Genomic DNA, 19,902 nt, shown 5'->3' on the forward strand with positions numbered 1-19,902 from the left:
TTCTCCTTTGTAACTATGAAAAGGACATTTTCTCGTTAGCAAATAATCTAATGCAATGGGATGAAAGATTGTTCTTAATGTTAGCAATGCATATTATTTCAGACAGAGCTATCTAATTAATTTATAAATCATCAGGTCTGTCAAAGGGTCATAATACTAGGCTTTAAGCAACTTTAAAAATTAATTGTTTAGTCTGATTAGTTTATGATTTGGGATTTTCTTAACTGATGTAATTTGAAAGATGAATCATATATATATACCGTGGCTTTGAGGAATTGAGAGGAAGGAGAAAATGAAGCAGGACCCCTTCGTGCAAATAGGGTCTCTTTTCAGTCCTCAGAAAACTTTCTTTCTAAAGAACAGAGCAACCTCTCCCTGCCCGCCCAGACACAACAATGAGATCCATTGGAGAAGCCAAGTATTTTAAATGTTCTTTGGTTTGTATCTGTAAATCATAGCATTCAGATCCCCTGGACTTGCTAGCGCACATTTACATGGTAAAGGGTTAATTTAGTGTCTCTTTTTTTCACTGATAAAGGCTTATCTGGTATTCTTCCAGCCTTTCCTGAGGGGCGTAAGGCAGGCAGCAGGATCTGCCTGGGACAGCGGGCAGGGGAGGCCTGGCTGGCCAAGGCTAGCAGGTCTTACACAGTAATTTATTACAGTACCTTTCTGTTTCCTGGTCCGTGGCTTGCTGCTTGTTCTCAAAGCCGGTGAAGCTGCTCATATCCACGTAGCCGTCGTTCTCATTAGCAGCAGATAACGCCCTGCTGGGGTCTTCAAAAAACTCCGTAAACGTTCCTGCTCTCGTGGGTCTTCGAGGAGGGATTTGTATGTTTTCATAGTCAGAGCTCATAGCAGGAATGTTCTCGTAGTCAGACGTGTCAGCATTTGGAAAAGAGATGGACCGAGGTTTTGTTAATGGGAGTGGCATGAAAGGAGGTCTGGACCGGTCCTCAAAGGACTCCACCCTTGACACAGTCCTGCTGAAGGACTTGGGTGTTCCTTTTCTTTTACCATCCTTGTAGAAAAGAATGGCTGAAGGAGACTCAGATGCACGGAGCTTCCCCACATGTGATTTTAGTTGAGGTGAGCTACTTAGGCTCCTCCTGTCCAGCTCTGTCAGCCTTGGAGGCCCATGATAGCTAGACTCTGATGAGGACCTTGAAGAAGAAACATTAACATCTACATGGACTTTACTTTCAGTTTTCTTCTTGAATTTTAGAGTGAGGAACCTCTTAAAGGAAGATTTCTTTTTCTTGGAATACTTATCAGGTGAGTCATTCTCTATCAAAAGTGAAGGGGAACTTTTAGTGATCGGCTTTTTGGTGATGTAGGCAAGTTCAAAAGGAGGTGGTATATCAACAGCTGAGGATGGAGTAGATATGCCACATGACGAAAGAAGATTTCTCTGGGAAAAACTACCTGAGGAACCATTGACACAAGGCAAAGACAAGTTGTCTTCTGTCTTTCTTATTCTACCATCATCCAGGATACAGCCATCACTTTCTCTGTAAACAGAGACTGGCATCTCTCTCCCTTCAACAGAATAAGATCGAGGATATAAAATGAAACGTCTCGACTTGGTTGGTAATGCCCTATTGGCTTCTGCTGGTTTTAAATCTTCTGTCCCGGAGCCATTGCGACAAGATGGTAAATCAGTTTCAGGTCCAGTTTCTTCAGGAACTGTTTCTGGAACATAGCCCGGCATTTTCCCAGAGAGTGACCGTGTTCTAGTAACAATGCTTTTACGATCAATGGGCAGCAAGTTGTTTTCCCCATCCGTGCCTAATTCATCCCTTGTACTGTGATCAGCTCCTAAATCAGTCTGCCCATCGTGAGCAATTTCATTCTCTGCGGGAAGCACATAAGGGTCATCTAGGGAATCACTGCTGATTTCTCTTTCCTCTGATTCTTCAGGCACAATGACCACTTCAGGGACTGCTTGACTTTTGTGCAGGATATGTTTGGTCTCACATTCTACATTCATATTGTCATGCTCACAGACTTCTAACTCTTCCTCAAGTGGGGTCTGTGGAGGTGGACTTGGGAGGCTTTTGCTGAGGCTGTTTGCTTCCACCTCGTTGTCTTCAAGTTGCAGCTCATGTGACGTAGAGGTTTCCACAGTACCTTCACTGTGCTCTTCAACAGTCGCATCTTCCAGCTCTGGTTCCATCCCTGGACTGCTGGGTGGACTACCGGAGATCACACCATCTTCATCCAGAGAAGTCCCTTCTGTTTGAAGAGTCTCATGTGACTGTTCGGTGGGTAGTTCCTCACTACATTCATTCTCACGAGGAGCAATCTGACAGCCATCATCCGTATTCTCTGCATGCACAGTTTCTTCCTCCCTTTTCCCGGAGTCTTGGCTTGCTTCACAGGCTACCCCTGTCTCCTCACCACTCCCCTCCGAGATCTGGCAGCCATCACTGGCGTTTCCCATGTTTGTATTATTGTGCTCCTCTAGTTCCGCTTTCTCCTCTTCAGCTACTGCTTGATGAATGGACTCTCCTGAACCATTTTCAGGAGTGGGTTCATCTTCACGCAGTTCTAAGCCAGCAGCTGTTTCTTCACTGGTCTCATCAGGCAACATATCAGGGCTTGCACAGTCACTACTTTCTAATTCCCCTTCCATGTTCAGATCAAGCTCTGCATGCACGCTGTGGTTGCCATCATCTGCTAGACACCCATCTCCCTTTTCTGAAGTCTCAGGCAGTTCCTCCTCCTGCTGCCCTGTGTTCCCACAGTCTGGGATTGATTCATCTGTGGGTAGTGGCATTACAATGGAATCTTGACAGATATCACCCATTACTTCATTATCTCTATTCAAAATGTTATCACTGTCAGTCTTACAATCACTTTTGTTCTTAACCAGTTCCAGGTTGTTAGAAGTTTCCTCCTTGTTTTTGCTTTCACCACGATGGCCTACAACATCCTCATCTACATTCTTGGAAGCATCACTGTCCTCATCAGGGGTATCTGAGGACTCCTCACAAAGTGCTTTGGACTGGTCACAGTCTGTGGTTGACTCTGAAGAGTCTGGTTCCATTGGTTCAGCAATATCTGAAGAGTTGTGATGCTCATCTTGGGTGACTTCTTGATTACCAGTATCCTCAGCATTAGCAACGTTAGCCTCTTCCTTCTCTATCTCTTCTGGAGGTTCTGAGACTTCATTTTCCACAGAGGAGTCTAGGTTTTGATCATGCTCACATTCCAAGTCATTACAGTCTTTGCTGGTCAGCTGAGCATCAGGAACTACAATGTATTCATTATCTGCCTCAGATTCTGGGCAGTCAGCATTGCATTGATTTCCTTCATACAGCTCTCCATCAAGACATACCAGTTTCCCATTTGAGCATTTATTTAAGCTATTGTTGGTATAAACACTGGATTTGCACTCAGTGTCAGATGAGAATTTTGGCTTGGGAGCAATAGGTGGTTTGGGACCCCTAGACATAGAGTTGGGGTTATGAAGAATATCAGCCCTGGGCAGTGAGGGAGAAAATTTGGAGACAGCTACTGGAGAATGATGACCAGTAATCTTTGGTTTCGGTGCTAGTGGTGGCTTTGTGATTTCTGGAGAAAAGAGAGAAAAGCTATGTTAGTCATGCTGGTTTCTTATTAAAGCCATCAGAATTTATCCTACAGTAGACTTTATCTTACACCAGTGACTTGTAATGCAGGAAGAGTCCAGCCAGTAGGAGCTCAGCTCTGAAGAGAGCACCGAAGGAACAAAGCGTGTGCGCTTGGGCTGTTCCGGGCTTAAGGTCAGAACTGAACTGAACTCGGTGCAGACTTATCACACCTGGGGGGAGAGGAGGATGTTCAGCTGCAGAGCCGGGGGGTGTCACACAGACCCGCGGTGGTGACACCTCCCACACTCACGGGTCCTAATGACAGCAGAGACTGTCTGATCCTGCCCCAGAAATGTTTGCTCTGAGATTCAGTGTGAACTCTTTGATTCAATGGTGCTAAAGTGTTTCTCTGTAATGAAAGAAATGCCTTTCAGCCATAGTAGCTGTTCAACTATAGCACAGTACATACAAACACTTAGAGGCAATTATTTTAATTTCAGTAGGTAGTCTGCAGGATTTTGGCTTTGAACAACATTGAACGTGAACTGGTAAAGTCTAACTGAATGCCTGGTGCCCAGACACACGGTCTTCCCGCTGCCATCACCATGGTAACAGAATACAGAGTTACATTTTGTTTGTCAATGTAATCATGAGAGATAGGATGATTTGCTGAAAGCTTGGCTAATACTTTACACTGATGATGCAGCTGAGCTGTAATGCACTGAGCAGAATACTTCAACCCAAAACATGATGAGAGCTACTGGTGTAAACAAACTGAAGTTCAGTTTTCAGTGTACAGCTTCTTCGGTCCTTTCTTTAGTTGAAAGATCCTTCATCCTCCTGTAAATGCCAGGACCCCTTGCAGGTACAGTCTTCTCGGAACATCAGAATATGATTTAAGAAAGTGAATTGTAAAATAATGCTAGTTGGGGTCTCTAGGCTACTTACAGTGGAAGTGCTGACACGCGTGTAGAGGAATTTGAGCAGATTCACAATAAACTAGATTGAAGCTAGATTAATCAAGTCATATATGGGCATTTTACTCACAATGCAGTTTACATGCCACAGCCATTTCCAACTGCCTTGGTCCTGCAATTACTATTCTTTAAATAAATAAATGAAAAGCTGTAAGGCTGCATAAATAGGAAACAATAGGGATCCTCCCTCATGAGATTTTTAGATGTCATTAAATATGTGGTGTGAGAAGCCAACGCACCAAATGTTTACAGATGGTAGTAAGTAAAGAGAAGGAGTTTGCTCTTACTAATGTTTCCTGGCCATCAATAGGTAATTACATGGTTAATCAGTTGGAAATCTCTAATTCTTTTTATAACTTTAATTAACACTTTCTGTTGGGAAAAGAGGAGCTCTCCATTGTAAGGAAAAGCACAGGACAAACTTTCACCATGAGAGAGGCGGGAGCAATTCTTTGTGCAGAATCTTCATACCCTACACAGGAAAAAAGGGAACAGCATCTCAAAAGACGCCATTAGGGACATGGTTCCTATGCGAAATCCTGTCCTAAATCATGGTGTAGCTTTCAGGAAGCATAGCTGCCATGCTGGCATATTTTGAGTATTTTGGAATGCAGAGTTTTGATGTCTGGAAGGGAAGACAATTAAAATTCAGCTGTGCACCATCCTGGGAATAAAGTAATACTGAATGCAGAGTGCTTTAAAATGTTTCTCTGATTGTTCTGATACTTGGTGTTATGGTACTTGAGTACTGGAGTAATTTGTATTGAACTAATACTGGCATATTTGTTTGGTTAGACTCTGGGAGATTGGAGATTTCTTCCAATACGCACAAAGATACTGACAGTTTGGCATTCTGATATAGTCAGAAAACAGCCTTTCTAGAATTATGAGACACCAGAGAGTTTTCTTCTAAGTTAAAAACTGAAGTCAGTGATCTCAGCTTAGCCCAGGAGTGAAAAGTCTGTTCTAATCAGGTGCTTAATACTGATGAAGAATTATTCTGTATCTGGGCTGTTACCTGATCCAGCTTTGCGTGTAGGAGGCTCAGAGCAGCTTGTGGAAAAGGAGGGAGCGGGAGCTGCGTGTTCCCTGGTCTCCAGCGTGGCCGCGTGTGCTCCCTACGCAGCGTCGCTGCGCGCGGCCTCTGTCTGTTACGGGCTGATCACGTTCGGCCTGGAGGAGAGAGGAGACCTCAGCGCAGCTGCAGCTTCCTCACAAGGGAGGAGGCGCAGGCGCCAGACTCTTCTCTTCAGAGACCAGCGACAGGATCCCAGGGAACGGCAGGAGATGTGCCAGGGAGGGTCAGTGGGACAGGAGGAAAAGGTTCTTCCCCAGAGGTGCTGGACACTGAACAGGCTCCCAGGGAGGGGTCACGGCCCCAACCCGACAGTGTTCAAGAAGAGACTGGACAGCGTCCTCAGACACACGGGGTGACCTGTGGGTGTCCTGTGCAGGGACAGCAGTTGGACTCCATGATCCTGTGGGTCCCTCCAGCTCAGGACATTCTATGATTCTGCACTCCTACTGAAATCACAGAATGGGTAGCTAACCTTTCCCTCCAGATTATTTCAGAAACATGTGCCCAACCCTTTCCCGTTGCTGAAGTAGCGTTGCTTTGGTTGCTGCCAGCGGCAGGTCTGCGGAAGTTGAAGGCTGAAAACAGTTGCCAGTTAATAATTGGGGAGGGAATAGCGGTGGGTTGAGCACCTCCTAAGTCTGGCTTCCCAGCCAGATCTACCTTTCAGAATTTTAAATCTGCTACTGCAACAGCTGAACATCCTAAACCAACTTTCTGGTAGTAAAATGCATGACATTTTTATTAGCTACAACTAAGTCCTTACACCATTCCTACCAGAAATCAGCAATGGACCCCTTACCACTATGGCGAGGCATTTTTAGGACTAACTTCAAGGAAGAAATACCCCTTTGGAGGTATTAGATCGCTCCCACGGTGTCTGGCTTTTCCTAGGAAGGCCTGTCCAGCTGCGGGACACATGTCCGTCCCTGGGCTAGGACATTCTCATCCTTGTTCTTGTCAGACGGAGCGTCTGTACGGACACACTGAGTAACGAGAAAAGGACTGGACTGCAGAGAATACCAGGATCTCCCAAGCTTTGTCTTATAAACGAATTGAAAATAAAGTAAGGTAATGAACTCATTTCCTTTATGCAGACATCCACTTAAAAAAATATAGTTTAAACACAGTTAACCACTTTCTCTCCAGTGACAGCTTCCTACAGAAAAGGAATCCAAGTCATCTTGAGTTTTCCCTTCTGCTGCCTTCAGTAACACTGCTAGTGGAAGAGAACTTATGGTAATGGACCCTGTTCGTATTAAGTTGGTGCAAAAGGAATTGTGGTTTTCGCATTGTTGAAATTTGCCATTTGATATTGAAATGCATTCTTAAACATGGTGATGTGATACATGCTTTTAACGCACTTTTCTTGCTTTGTTTTTTATTAATGACTTAGTACTTGCTGTTTATATTTATTTTAGACTATGGAAATGATGTCAAACAAAAAGCAAATTTATTCAAGTACAAAATGGGTCATAAAGCAGCAGAGACAACTCACAACATCAGCAACACGTTTGGCCCAGGAACTGCTAACGAATGTACAGCGCAGTGGTGGGTCAACAAGTTTCACAAAAGAGATGAGAGCCTTGAAGATGAGCGCGGTGGCCGCCGTCAGAAGGTGACAACAACCACTTGAGAGCAGTCATCCAGGCTGATCCTCTTACAACTGCACCAGAAGTTGCCGGAAAAACTGAACATCAAACATTCTATGGTCATTTGGCATTTGAAGCAAATGGGAAAGGTGAAAAAGCTGGATAAGTGGATAAGTGTCATCTTTTATTCTATGCAACAATGAAACATTTCTCGATTGGATTGTGATGTGCAACGAAAAGTGGATTTTATATGACAACCAGTGATGACCATCTCAGTGGCTGGACCGAGAAGAACCTCCAAAGCACTTCCCAAAGCCAGACGTGCACCAAAAAAAGGTCATAGTCACTGTTTGGTGCTCTGCTGCCAGTCGGATCCGCTACAGCTTTCTGAATCCCAGCGAAACCATCACATCTGAGAAGTATGCTCAGCAAATCTATGAGATGTACCAGAAACTGCATCACCTGTAGCCAGCATCGGTCAACAGAAAGGGCCCCCTTCTTCTCCACGACAAAACCCGACCACGCGTCGCACAGCGAATGCTTCAGAAGTTGTATAAATTGGGCTACCAAGTTTTGCCTCATCTGCCATATTCCTCTGACCTCTCACCAGCCGACTGCCTTCTTCAAGCATCTCGACAACTCTTTGCAGGAAAAACGCTTCCACAAACAACAGGATGCAGAAACTGCTTTCCAGGAGTTTGTCGAATCCCAAAGCATGGATTTCTACACTACAGGAGTAAAGAGTCTTACTTCTGATTGGCAAAACTGTGTTGATTGTAATGGTTTCTATTTTGATTAATAAAGATGTGTTTGAGCCTAGTTATTATGATTTAAAACTCACAGTCCAAAACCGCGATTACTTTTGCACCAACCTAATAGCATAGTAAAAATAGGCATTGTGAGGTCCTGCTTTTACCCACTTGTGCCAGCTGCTGGTCACCGCTGGTTACTTGGGAAGTCTTTTCCTAACGTTCTGGGTGTTGCTCTTGCCTTTCACCAGGCTCCTTGCACTTTTTGGGTGGGGGAGGCAGTGGGAGCAGTACAAGTGTTTGTTTAAAAAGTAACCCAAACAATTAGTGAAAACAAAGCACCACTGTTTGCCTTTTATCAGGACAATTTCATTTTGCTTCAGTTTCTGCTTCCTTTGCTGTCTGAGCCACTTGAAAGGTTCTGGCTGTAACTTCTATATGGACACAAAACAACACTGCACCACAAGGAATGTGTATGTTCACAAATAAGTGTGCGTGTTTATTTTGGGATGTGTTTTATGTGGGAGGGAGACACACCCACCTTGTGCTTAAAAGGATACTCTTGGGGAATAGGAATTTCTTTAGCCTGCTCCTCCCCTTATTGTTCGAAGCTTCCTTGTGCTGACAAGGACGGGGCTTCCGCGCCCTGCCCGCCTTCCTCAGCACAGCCGCCTCCAGCCGCTGCCGCCCACCCGAACTGCATTCCCCTCCTCCACGTTTCTGAGCCGCGAGCCTGGCAGCCCTCCTGGGATGGTAATCAACCCGTACAGCCTTCCCTGTGCAGGTGTTTCTTTGAAACAAGGAACGTCTTGTAGTGGTACGTTGCCTGAAACACTGCAACTACCCGCTTTCCAATGTTCTCCAGATCTAGGAATTACCCTACGACTTAATTAGGACATAAAAGAGACCATATCTACCAACACCACTACCCCATCATCAAGCAGCTGGTTTTGGGGTGAAGACCAAATGAAACACTGAGGTTTCACATTTGGAGGGATATTTGTAGACGTGTCCCAGGCCCATGCTCTCTGATGGTGGCCAAGGAAATGACGTAGCTCCGCGGTGCAGTTACTTAGTGCCAGCCTTGGCTGGTGCTACAGTCCAGTTCAGGCATCTCTTAAGATGATGAAAGTAGCTTTTTCTGATCAAAAAACTTTTGTGGACCTGTGTTTTTTTTCCATGCATTTGGCATTAATTGAACTCAGACACATTAAAATGAGATGTTCAGGGATCTGCAGAGCTTTTGGGTGGAAGTGACAGTGCAGGTGGAGGGACCACACTGCAACAGTGGGATGGAACTTCACCAAACCTAGAAAGCCAGTAGAAGCCAGTTCACCCAAGTCCTGTCTGTCACAGCTTCAGCCCAGGAAGCAATCCACAGATGGAAATTGCCTGAGAAGCAGGAGGTAGAGGGAGAATATACAGACAAGGGCATCACAGAGTGTTGTTCAGCTCTGATCAGGAGCTGTATCGCTTCACTCAGCCACGTTGAAGTAAAGCTTATCTTGTAGAAGGCTTTGGTCTGAAGTCAGCAAAAAGTGGACTATATACCTTACTAACTTCCTTATCTTAGTCCCGTAATGAATTGCTCATTTTTAAAAGAAAGCCCTTATTTCCAGTTAGTGCTGCCTGGCTTCTATCTCCAGCTTTTATCTCCAGTATCTGTTATTGTTTCTTCCACTGGGTTAAAGACCCTTTTATTATTTGGTATTTCTCTAGGGGATACGTATACTTACCTACAGCTATGTCTTAGTACATTCTTTTTGGTAAACTGAGCAAATTAACTCATTACATCTTTGTAGTTGGACAATTTCGCCTTTCCTGAAGTTTTTTCTTTTGGATTTTTTCGGAGCCTTTTCCGATAGCCCCTACAAAATACGTGAGGCAGCCCTATGGGAAGAATTCCTCAGTGAGTACTGATGATGCTGTCTGCAGAGTTCAGTACTTGTTCAGACCCAGTTCCCACTGCTCCATTAGCTTGTTACTGGATCGTGTGGACTTGCCCATTATAACCTCTAAATTGTTCCCAAGGCCGTGTTGCATGTTCGTTGTCTCTAAACTGATAGCTTTATAATGCGCATTGAGTGTAGTTTGAATGTATCCAACTTAATGATCCAGATCAGTTCATATAACTTCCCCACCTACTTCTGTAATTATCCTTTCACCAATCTTTACATCAGCAAGTGAACTTTGTAATCTGAAACTTTTCTTTTTGCTTTTCTACCAAAGAAAATGTCGGACAGTATCAACATAATTCTGGTGCCAGCCCTACACATACCACCATCTGATAATGTTACGGGTACCTACTACAGAGATGCGCTACTGCCAGTACTCCTTAGTCTAATTAACCCAGACGTTATTTCTCTCATATAAATGCTTTTCTCTTAAATCAGATTGCGCTTCTAAAATACCACACAGACATCATCAGTGTATGTCTTTGCATCTATACAGTTGCCTTTATCAAGTAAATCTGTAACTTCTTCCAAGGACTGGGATCAAATTCCCCATTTGAAGCAAGCGAAGTCCTACTGTTGAGGAAATGCAAATAAGCAACCTTAAGAATAGCAGTAAATACAGAAATTCACTTACGTGTCACTTGCTGAAACGCTATTACAGACATAAAAATTATTTGGACCAGGAGAGATAAAAGTTATTTCAGGGTAGCATTCCTGTTTATGAACCAACAAAGCACCTGCCCGAATACAGCAGCCAGGGTGCTCGCGCTCCCTGTCCCCTCAGAGCGTGAGCACGTGTCGCAGAGCTCGCAGTGGTGACAAAAGCCACGTGTGCTGCACTAGCCCAGAGCCTCGTGGGACCGGCGTGACTGCGCTGACCAGGCACGGGGAGACCTTTACACAGCCCAGCTACCAGAACAACACCAAGTTCTTACAAAGCGGGACAGAGAAGAAATTCGGTACCCGCGTCTGTCCAATACATGGCTTTATATTTTGACTGTGCTGCTTACTCCTTAGAGAAGAAATTGTTCTGAGAGAATGGTAGACAGAGCTTGGTATCAAAATAGCACATGGAGCTTGGCTCTACGTGAAAGGAACAGCTCTTCTGGATGGATGAACGCTGGGTTTGGGCCTGGCCAGAACGTGGGCATCCATCACTACGGTAATGCTGCCAGGAATGTATGGCAGCCAAGCACAGAGTCTCAAAACTCATTTATTACATTTCCAGTACAGAAAGCTGTAGGTTCCAACCTGTAATTACAATTCTGCCAGCTGTCGAAGCCAGGCACTGAGGGTGTGTATAAGCTGCCTATGTAGATAAGCCATTTTAATGTCATTCTGAATTAAGTACCCAGCATAAGTTCTGTAACCTGCTTCAGTGTGTTGGAGATTGAACAGATGAGGTACCGTGATTTACAAGGAAAGTGGAATCCTGTTGAGGGGTTCAACTCATAAAGCACCAGTGCTGTCACTGGTAGGACCCCAGGATATACTGTAAATAACCAAGTTGTCGTTAATTTTGCAACGTGCACTGCAAAAGTAGTTCTGTTTGTTTTATAGCATGTGAATGCATCACTTATTCACGCTGCTGGAGAAAAGTTTGAAATGACAAAAGTCGTGTAAGGAATGAAAACAGAGTTGCATGGGAGTCACTTGAAATGGAAAAGGTATTTAGACTAGGATTTCTAATGATGTAGGAGTGCAAATCTCCCTTTCACATGGGACCTCAGTCCACGTTTGAGTATCAGCTCCCGCTTGGACTTGAACAGGAATTAGCTACTTGTCTTCTGAGAACTGGGGCATTAGGCACTTGATCTGTGGTACTGTTCACAGCCAGCAGGTCGTTGGCTCCTAAATGCCTCAGACATTTATGAAAATGGTATTTCAGCTTCTGCATAAGTCTGGTACTTTTGAAGAACATCTGCCCTCTTTTATCAGTGTATATTCTTCAAATGTGTGAGCTAAAGTCCTCTATATAGCAAGAAGGCTCCACTGATGTGAAGACAGACCCATAGTCAGTAGTAACTATCCCATGGGAATTTCGTCTTACAAATCTTAGCTGAAACAATAACAGCTGGGCTGTCAGAGCACATCCCACGCTGCAGAAATAAAATGCTGTTCTGTACAGTTACTGGAATCCATCGCTGTGATTAGATCAATGCATTGTGACTCTGGGATATCAGATCAATAGCTTACAAAGTTCTCTTACTACACAACTTCATTGCAGTCATCTGTAAATAAAATACAACAGCGTAACATCCCACAGAGAAACACTGCTGGGGAAGGAGAAAAGCCTAAAGGCAACGTAATCTGAAAATGATTAATTCAAACACCAAAATATCTTGATCCTGAAAATTCTGCAGCATTTTCCCTGTCTCTAGCAGACTGTATGTACAAGTCTTGGTAGGGCTGGGGGCCTGACTGTGAAAAATCACATACACATGACAATTAAATAATCTTGGTTCTAAACTACTGACGTATCTTTTTTTTTTAATGTAACTAAAGTGTTTGTGATGTTTCTGGTTTTGCTGTGATTTCACAACAGGAAGTTCACACTGCAGCAGGCAGTTTATATTCACGTGTTGTTTCATATATTGCTTCCTAAAAAATGTTGGTTTAAATTCTCTGACAGGTACCTATGGCAGCTTTTCTTGTATCACTTTCAGTAGCAGCTTAAAGAATATATCATCTGCTTACACCTCTACACGATCTGGAGTCTGACATATACATTGTTCTATGGGCAGCGTCATTTCAGCGCTTGGGGCTGGAGGTCCGTGTGCGGGGCTGGGAGATGTCTTGTCTCTTAGCACAGACTTCCTGTGCCCCTGGGGGGATCGTTCCCTCTTTCATATCAGTTCCACATCTCTGAGGATAATCCATATCTCCCTTCCTGTTTTCTGCCTGTCATTATTCCGACTTCTGTGGGATCAAGGCTGCCATATCAGCCTGCACATCCGACTGATTCTCGGTGCTGTGCATCACTTACTGCAACACAGAGATCGCTAACGCTGGTCCCTGGCTGTGCTGCTCTGAATCCCCCTCTCCTGATTCGGTAGGAAGTTCTGCTCTGCACTGATGGGAGAGACATTCCTTGCATTGTGTGAATGTACAAAACAAAGGCTGGGAAGGGATATGAGCACTCTATAAATACAACCTGGAGGTAAACACCAGAGGAGGAAAAGAACTATTTTTAAGCAAAAGGACAATGTAATCACAAGAATAAATGGCAATGAATCTGGTCTGGAAACTAGGAGAACTAGCAAAGGCAAGAGGTTCTCAGTTTTGTGAGAAGACTAGCAGGCAAGCTGTGTAAAAGGCTTTGGTTTAAGATATAATTTGATGAATTAATAGAAGGAGTAATATGACCTTGTGTTCTGTAACAATGGGTACTGCTTTTGGTAATGAAGATAGTCCCACACCCCACCTCCCCCCAAAAACCACAAATAACGTTTAAGTCTTTACAAATGGATACATCTGATATTCCTTACGCTGCACTTCCACTGACAACAGGATCAGATTAGAGCTGGTCTGTTTTAGATAACAGAGATGAAGAAAGAGAGCTTGGAGCATCAGAGCTAAAGCAATTTTTGGCTGGCTTACTTAACTTCCAAATGAGGTTGTTGCCTGGGAGGGACAGAGTCCGGTCCAGACAGGATCAGAAAATAGAATGGAAATGTCCCCACCTCTCGGGTAGGAGAGTGTCTCACTTCCCTGTTCCGAGGGGAAAGAGAACCTTTTGCTTTAAATTCAGAGGAGTGGTACAACATGCTGATACAACAGCAGGGTTTGACCTAAAAGATCCTTTCCAATCCTATGTTCCAGTGCTTTGGCAAACAATGATTCACAGTTTCCCAACACATGACAGTTGTGGGGCAGGGTATCTAGCAGTGAAATGTCTGGGCTTCAGGATGTACCCGTGCAAGTGAGGTGCCCAGCAATGTTCACCTCGTGGAACAAGGAGGGGGAAATTTTAGGGCTAACACAAAAGGACTGTTTCTCTTCCTCTTTAATTATAGATGCAGCAGTAGATTTTTCTAAACAACTCCAGAGTTAGTAATAATTGTTTCCTAGATCGTTACATTTTTTTTTTTGCATATGCATCATCCCTGAAAATCAGAAAATGTTGGGGAGAATTTAAAGTTTGCCCCAATTTTCCAGTGACTTCTTTTAGTGTTTAATTGTTGAATATCTTGTCTTTAATTATCTGTTCCCTTCTCATTCTGTCTCTTTCACCTTCTCAGTCGCCATCAAGGGAAAATTCTGGGAAGTTAACGGAAGGAGGAAAGGTTTGGGTTTGCCTTAGAGAGAAAATTCTGCAAAAAAAGCATTACCTTTCAGAAAGAAAGTCACAGCACGTTTCCTAGGGGCTTTGTGAGGGGTTAAATGTGTCCGCGGGAAGAGCGGGTGCAGAGCCGCGTCCTTCAGCGGGTCAGCCCTCCCGATCTGCCGGTCGGGGTGTCCCGGACCGCCCTGCCTCGCCCGCCCTTGCTGCTTCCCCTGGTCCCGGCGGGGCCGCACAGCCCCCGGGAGCCGCTCAGCGCCCGCGGGGCTGCGGGGCGGGGAGCGCCAGCCCTGGACCGAGGGTGGCCGGAGGAGGGGTGCCAGCCCCGGGGGCCGCCGGCCCCGGAGGGCGGATGCCGGGACGGGACGGGGAGCGCAAGCCCCGGAGGGACAGCGCCCGGACGGGGTTGCCGTCCCCGGGGTGTCGGCCCCGCAGGTGGGGTGTGCCGGCCCGAGGGACGGAGGCTGCGGGCCCCGGGCGAAAGATGTCTGGAGGTGGAGAGCCGTCCCGCAGGACCCGCGCACTTACCGGCCGTGTTCATCTTCCACCCAACTTTGCTCGCTGGCTGCCCCGGGCGCTCAGAGCATGGTCCCGGGGGGCCGCCGCCGCCTTCGCCCCTCGCGGGCGAGCCCGGCCCTGCAGCCCCTCCGGGGGCACGGGAGCGCAGGCGGGGCAGCCGCACCCGGCGCGGCGGGCTGGGCGGGCGGCGGTGCCGGCTCGGGGGCGGTCAGCGCGGCGCCTCCGCCCAGCCCGTGCGGCCCGTCGGGGGGCGGTGGCGGCGGCCGGGGCCCCGCTCGGCCGGCGGCGCTGGGCCGGGCGGGGCACCGGGCAGCCCCCGCCGCGGACGAGCCCGCTGGCTCCCGCGGGGCCGGGGAACGCAGCGCGGCTGCCCAAGGGCGCGAACATTTAAAGGCGCAGCGGGTTCCCTCTCGTTCGTCCCCCGCTCCTTGTCCACCGCCCTTGCTCCCCCCTCTGCACCTTCCTTGGTTCTCCTCCTGCCTTGCCCCCTCCCGCCTTCTCCCCTCCCTCCATATATCCTCCATCCCCCATCCCTCCTGCCACCTCCTCCATCCATCCTTTCCCCCTTCATCCCTTCCATTTGTTTCCCCATCTTCATCCTTTTCCTACCGTCCATCCTTCTCTCCTCTCCATGCTTTCCCCTCCTCCATCCATCCTCTCCAGTGCGTTCACCCCCCCTCCCTGCTCCATTCCTCCGCGGGAAACGCTCATCCCCTCTTAGGAACCCCCAAGGAGGGAGGCTCGGGGAAGCCCCCGGCCCAGCCCCGCCCCGCACCCGGGCGTTTTTCGCGGCCCCGGAGCATCCCTGCGGAGCCGACAGCACCTGCTGCTGGAAGCGGTGTCTGAGCGCAGGGAAGCACCGGGCGGCCCTTGCGCACAAACCACGCTTGCTCAGAGCATTTGCAGGCAGCTCCGGGCTGCTGTCTTTTCCCCTCTCCCACAAAGCAGCTCCCGACTCAACGAAGTTAACATAGGCATCCTGTGGCTGGGCCTTTCCTGCATGTTTTCAAGCTGGCAGCAGCACTAACCCCCAGACAAGAGTGTGTTGCATCCTTCAGTGGGGGCACGACAGAGCCATGCTGTCCTTCGCTGTGGAGCAGGTACTGCTGGTGCAAGAAAACAACTCTGCAAAGTTCCCTTCCCTGGCAAAGAAGCCTCAGGAGGGCTGAGCTGTTCCCAAGGGTTGCTACAGAGTCAGGGGCTGTCCCCGCGAAGGGCAGGACATCCCAGAGCCCTGCCATTCCAGCAGGTTGGGGAGAGGAAGGAGCAGCACGTTGTACCTGCCTGGTGTTGAGGCCGGCGTGTGTGTGAAGCAGTCAGGTCCTGCTTTGACACTTTGAATCCCACAGAAATCAGGACTATTGCTAACACTATCCAGAGCAACTTCATTTTAGATGCCGTTAGTCCTGCTTTTGCAAAGTACCTGATAACTAACATCATCCTGCTGGCAGATGCTGTGCAGTGTAGCCCAGGCTCTCACTGTCAGTGGAGTGCAGAGCACCTTGCACATCAGTGCGCAGACCTCAGAAGAGAGGAAGCAAGCAGTGAGAGAAATCGGGATTAAACCCTTCTTTCTGTGGGCTTGAGTCTCTGCCACTGGGGCTGGTGTCCAGGATTGCGGGGTTCTGGTTCTCTAGGGACCCTGGCTGTATCACTACATCTCCAAGCAAGCCTTAGCAGTGCTGTATGGTTTTGGAGATGTATCAATTCACAGTAGCAACTCGCTTGTTACTGTTCTGACAGACATGATGAAGAGATGGAAAAACCTGTATATTCCCTCACAGCATAACGTGCCTGGTGTGTGCCCTGGGGCATGGAATGAAATGGGTTTCCCTGGCCCACCTATGGCCAGCGGGCATGTGGTCTTCTCCCGTCTTCATGCACTGGTCCCTGATTTATTCTTGCCACCCGCAGCATTGATGTCTGTGTCAATCAACATAAATAACTTAGGTCAATAGAAAGTGTTGTCTGGAGCGGGTTCAGGAATACAGATTTAGAGTCTTGCAAAGTGGGGGAAAAAGTTTATGTGACACAATGGAAAAAAAAAGCACAAGTTAAAAAAATCAAGCACAGTACAGTTGATTTTGTAAAATTTTCTTAAACATGTTTTCTAGGGGAATAACTTTTTAGCTAAGCAGCTTCAGAATACTAATGCACAAGGGGAGGGGACAGCAGGAAGGAAGGAAACATGTTTTCATAGAAGAACAGAGAGTGTGGGCTGCAGAATTTGGGATTTTTTCCTAATAGTCTAGAAAACATAGTCTAGGTAGCAAAGTTTTCTTGTACCTGGCTACATAACGGACACACGTTGGCTAAGTCTGTTAGTAGCAAAACAAAGCCTTTGTAAAAGAAATTGCAAATAGACCAGTTGGTCTTGTAGTTGCTCTGCTGTTTTTAGTGCGCGTCTCTCTCAAAATCCTCTTTGGTCTGCTGTAGGGCAAAGAACTGTGAAACTTCATAGGCTTCGATCCAGCCAACCAGGTTGTGAAAAATTTCCTGGAAGCAGAATGGCTTTTTTCTCTCCCGGTTTCCTGTGAAAGCAGCTCAGCACTCCAGCAGAACCCAGTGCTGCGGGACAAGGGGACAGGTGCCGGTCCCGCGGGGCCTGGCCTGGGGCCCGCGTTGCCCGGGGTGCGTTCCGGAGCGGCTCTGGGGAGGGTGAGGCGTCTCCCCCGCTCCCGCCTGCCCGTCCCTCCGCCGGGGCCAGGGCAGCTCCGGGAGCCAGCGCCCCCGCTGCTCCGCCAGACCCGGCGCTGTGCACTCTGAACTGGGTTGTGTTGGTTAAAAATGCAGCGCACGCACTGCTACGGGATAACCTGCTGTTCACCAAGGAACGTGTTCTTGAGCAGTTCAGGCTAGTTTTGGGCCCCAAGGACTCTGCTACATGGGCAATTAAGCTACAGTTTGGGTGCAGTAAGGGAAAAGAAACAAACATTTGTGCAGTGATCATTATCTTAAAAAAATCAAAAGTATCTTTAGTAAGCAAAAGACTTACAGTCTGTCGTCATTCTGAAAGACAATCCAGGATATAATTTCCTGTACTGAAATGATGAAAAGCTTTAGAAGCTTTATAGCTAAATGCAAATAAGAACCCTAGAAGAACTACTTTAAATTTGTCAGTTTGTCCTCTAACCCTTTTCAAAAATAGTGGGGAATGGTCTGTGCTACAAGGATGGGAAGGAGAATGCAAGTTCAGGAGGTGCTGAAGGGTCATAGGAAACTTCTGCAGCCACTTCTGCTAGAATTTTCTGCAATGAAGAGCATTGAAGGGTGGAGGCCACGCTGCGTAGAACACTCCTGGAAGCAGCAGAGGTCAGCACAGAGGAACCATCTTCCTCAGGGATAATCCGTGACTTAATTGACTAGAATTGAAATCAGCACATCTATTTTCATTACTCAGTTACTAAAATAAATGGAACATATGGGTTTTAGATAATTCCAACTAGTTTTTAATAATAAGATTACTTTTAACAAAGCATTTCATTCAAAACATAGCCAAACTATCCATTTAATAGGTCTAATGAATTTTAAAACTCAGGTGAACATTCTAGGCTTACAGGTCCCCATCCCACAGATGTTTTAAATACATGCTTAAATCTAAGCATCTGTTTGAAGTAGGGCTACTCAGTGTACTCAAGTGCCCTATTAGATCAGAGTTACCTGCCATGTTGTAGGCTTGTTTTCCATTTTCGTAATATAGGCTAGTGACTGTTTATCATACTGCACCACCTAGGCATCCTGATGGTCATTTTAAGCCTGTTCCTGCTATTGCATAGCGATGTTCTCCAAGTTGAGGTCTGCTTCGTTATAAACTGTATGTCATGGCATTTTTCATGATCTTTCACCCTGCTGTCCCTTTCTCATTGACGTATATAGGTTTGGGTTTTAGGGGTTTCTTTGCTGTTTTGGTGTCAGTGGCACCCAACTAAGAATACAGCATTGGGAGGGGAGGCTTTTTCCCCCCAAAATGACCTTGAACTAAACTTCCTACTTCCTAATAAGGACAGTTTCAGAAAACATAACCTTATAAATCTTTACATGCATCTGGTCTTAGTTGCCTGAGAAATGACCCATATTCACGTTATTTTGGTATTTCCGGGTGATTTCTAGCTGGCAGTGCCCCCCGGGCGGCCGCGGGGCAGGGAGCGGTGGGTGAACAGCGCTCGCCCCTGTTGCTGACCCGGCAGAGCCCCAGCGTGGAGGGGCTGCTGATCCCCCGTGTTTATCTCTGAACGGTGCCCGGCACATCCGAAAGGCTTCAGGTATGGGGGGAAGGCTGTTCTGTTGGCGTGGATCTGCTTTAACTTTATTGTACACAGGCATTTAAATCATTCATGGGTAAGCTGATGCTGCATGTCACAAAAAGAGAAATCATTTACTAAAACAGGATGGAAGAAAGTGAATACATGTTACAACTACATGCGTTCCTTGGGATGGCACATAAAATTACAGGGAAATGTGGGCAGCTGTGATGAGCTGAGTATAGTTATAGTCACCTATGTTGAATACTGGTAGGTAACCATTTTTTAGATATTTACCTTGCTGTGATGGAATAACACTAGGGGCAGTTGTAGACTGATGTAATTGCTGCCTGATGACCAGTTGCTGTGCCTGTGAAGCCCTGTGTTCCTGCAGTGACTGGGAGGTCGTGTCTGCCTCACCCTCTCTTCTCGTTCCCCTCTGCCCAGGGCTGCCCCGGGAGGCGCGGGCAGCGCAGGTCGGACAGCCTGGCCCTGGCTGCCGGGAGGCGCGGACAGCGCAGGTTGGACAGCCTGGCCCTGGCTGCCCCGGGAGGCGCGGGCAGCGCAAGTTGGACAGCCTGGCCCTGGCTGCCCCGGGAGGTGCGGGCAGCGCAGGTTGGACAGCCTGGCCCTGGCTGCCCCGGGAGGCGCGGGCAGCGCAGGTCGGACAGCCTGGCCCTGGCTGCCGGGAGGCGCGGGCAGTGCCGGTTGGACAGCCTGGCCCTGGCTGCCCCGGGAGGCGTGGGCAGCGCAGGTCGGACAGCCTGGCCCTGGCTGCCCCGGGAGGCGCGGGCAGTGCCGGTTGGACAGCCTGGCCCTGGCTGCCCCGGGAGGCGCAGGCAGTGCCGGTTGGACAGCCTGGCCCTGGCTGCCCCGGGAGGCGCGGGCAGCGCAGGTCGGACAGCCTGGCCCTGGCTGCCCCGGGAGGCGCGCGCAG

General features: G+C 47.5%; 1 protein-coding gene across 1 annotated transcript in view; it reads right to left on the reverse strand.

The window, feature by feature from the left end:
- Positions 1 to 15,340, reverse strand: part of FGD5 (FYVE, RhoGEF and PH domain containing 5) — a gene marked incomplete at its 5' end in the record, with an annotated part of 78,473 nt that extends 63,133 nt beyond the window's left edge. Inside the window, 3 exons of the mRNA XM_080350196.1 lie at positions 669 to 3,576; positions 14,888 to 15,091; positions 15,334 to 15,340. Of these exons, the coding sequence (XP_080206322.1) occupies positions 669 to 3,576; positions 14,888 to 15,091; positions 15,334 to 15,340 (3,119 nt within the window). The remainder of the gene's footprint in view (positions 1 to 668; positions 3,577 to 14,887; positions 15,092 to 15,333) is intronic.
- Positions 15,341 to 19,902: the final 4,562 nt, after the last annotated feature.

Source organism: Nesoenas mayeri, assembly GCF_963082525.1.
Source record: "Nesoenas mayeri genome assembly, chromosome: 10".
NCBI classification, from domain to species: Eukaryota; Metazoa; Chordata; class Aves; order Columbiformes; family Columbidae; genus Nesoenas; species Nesoenas mayeri.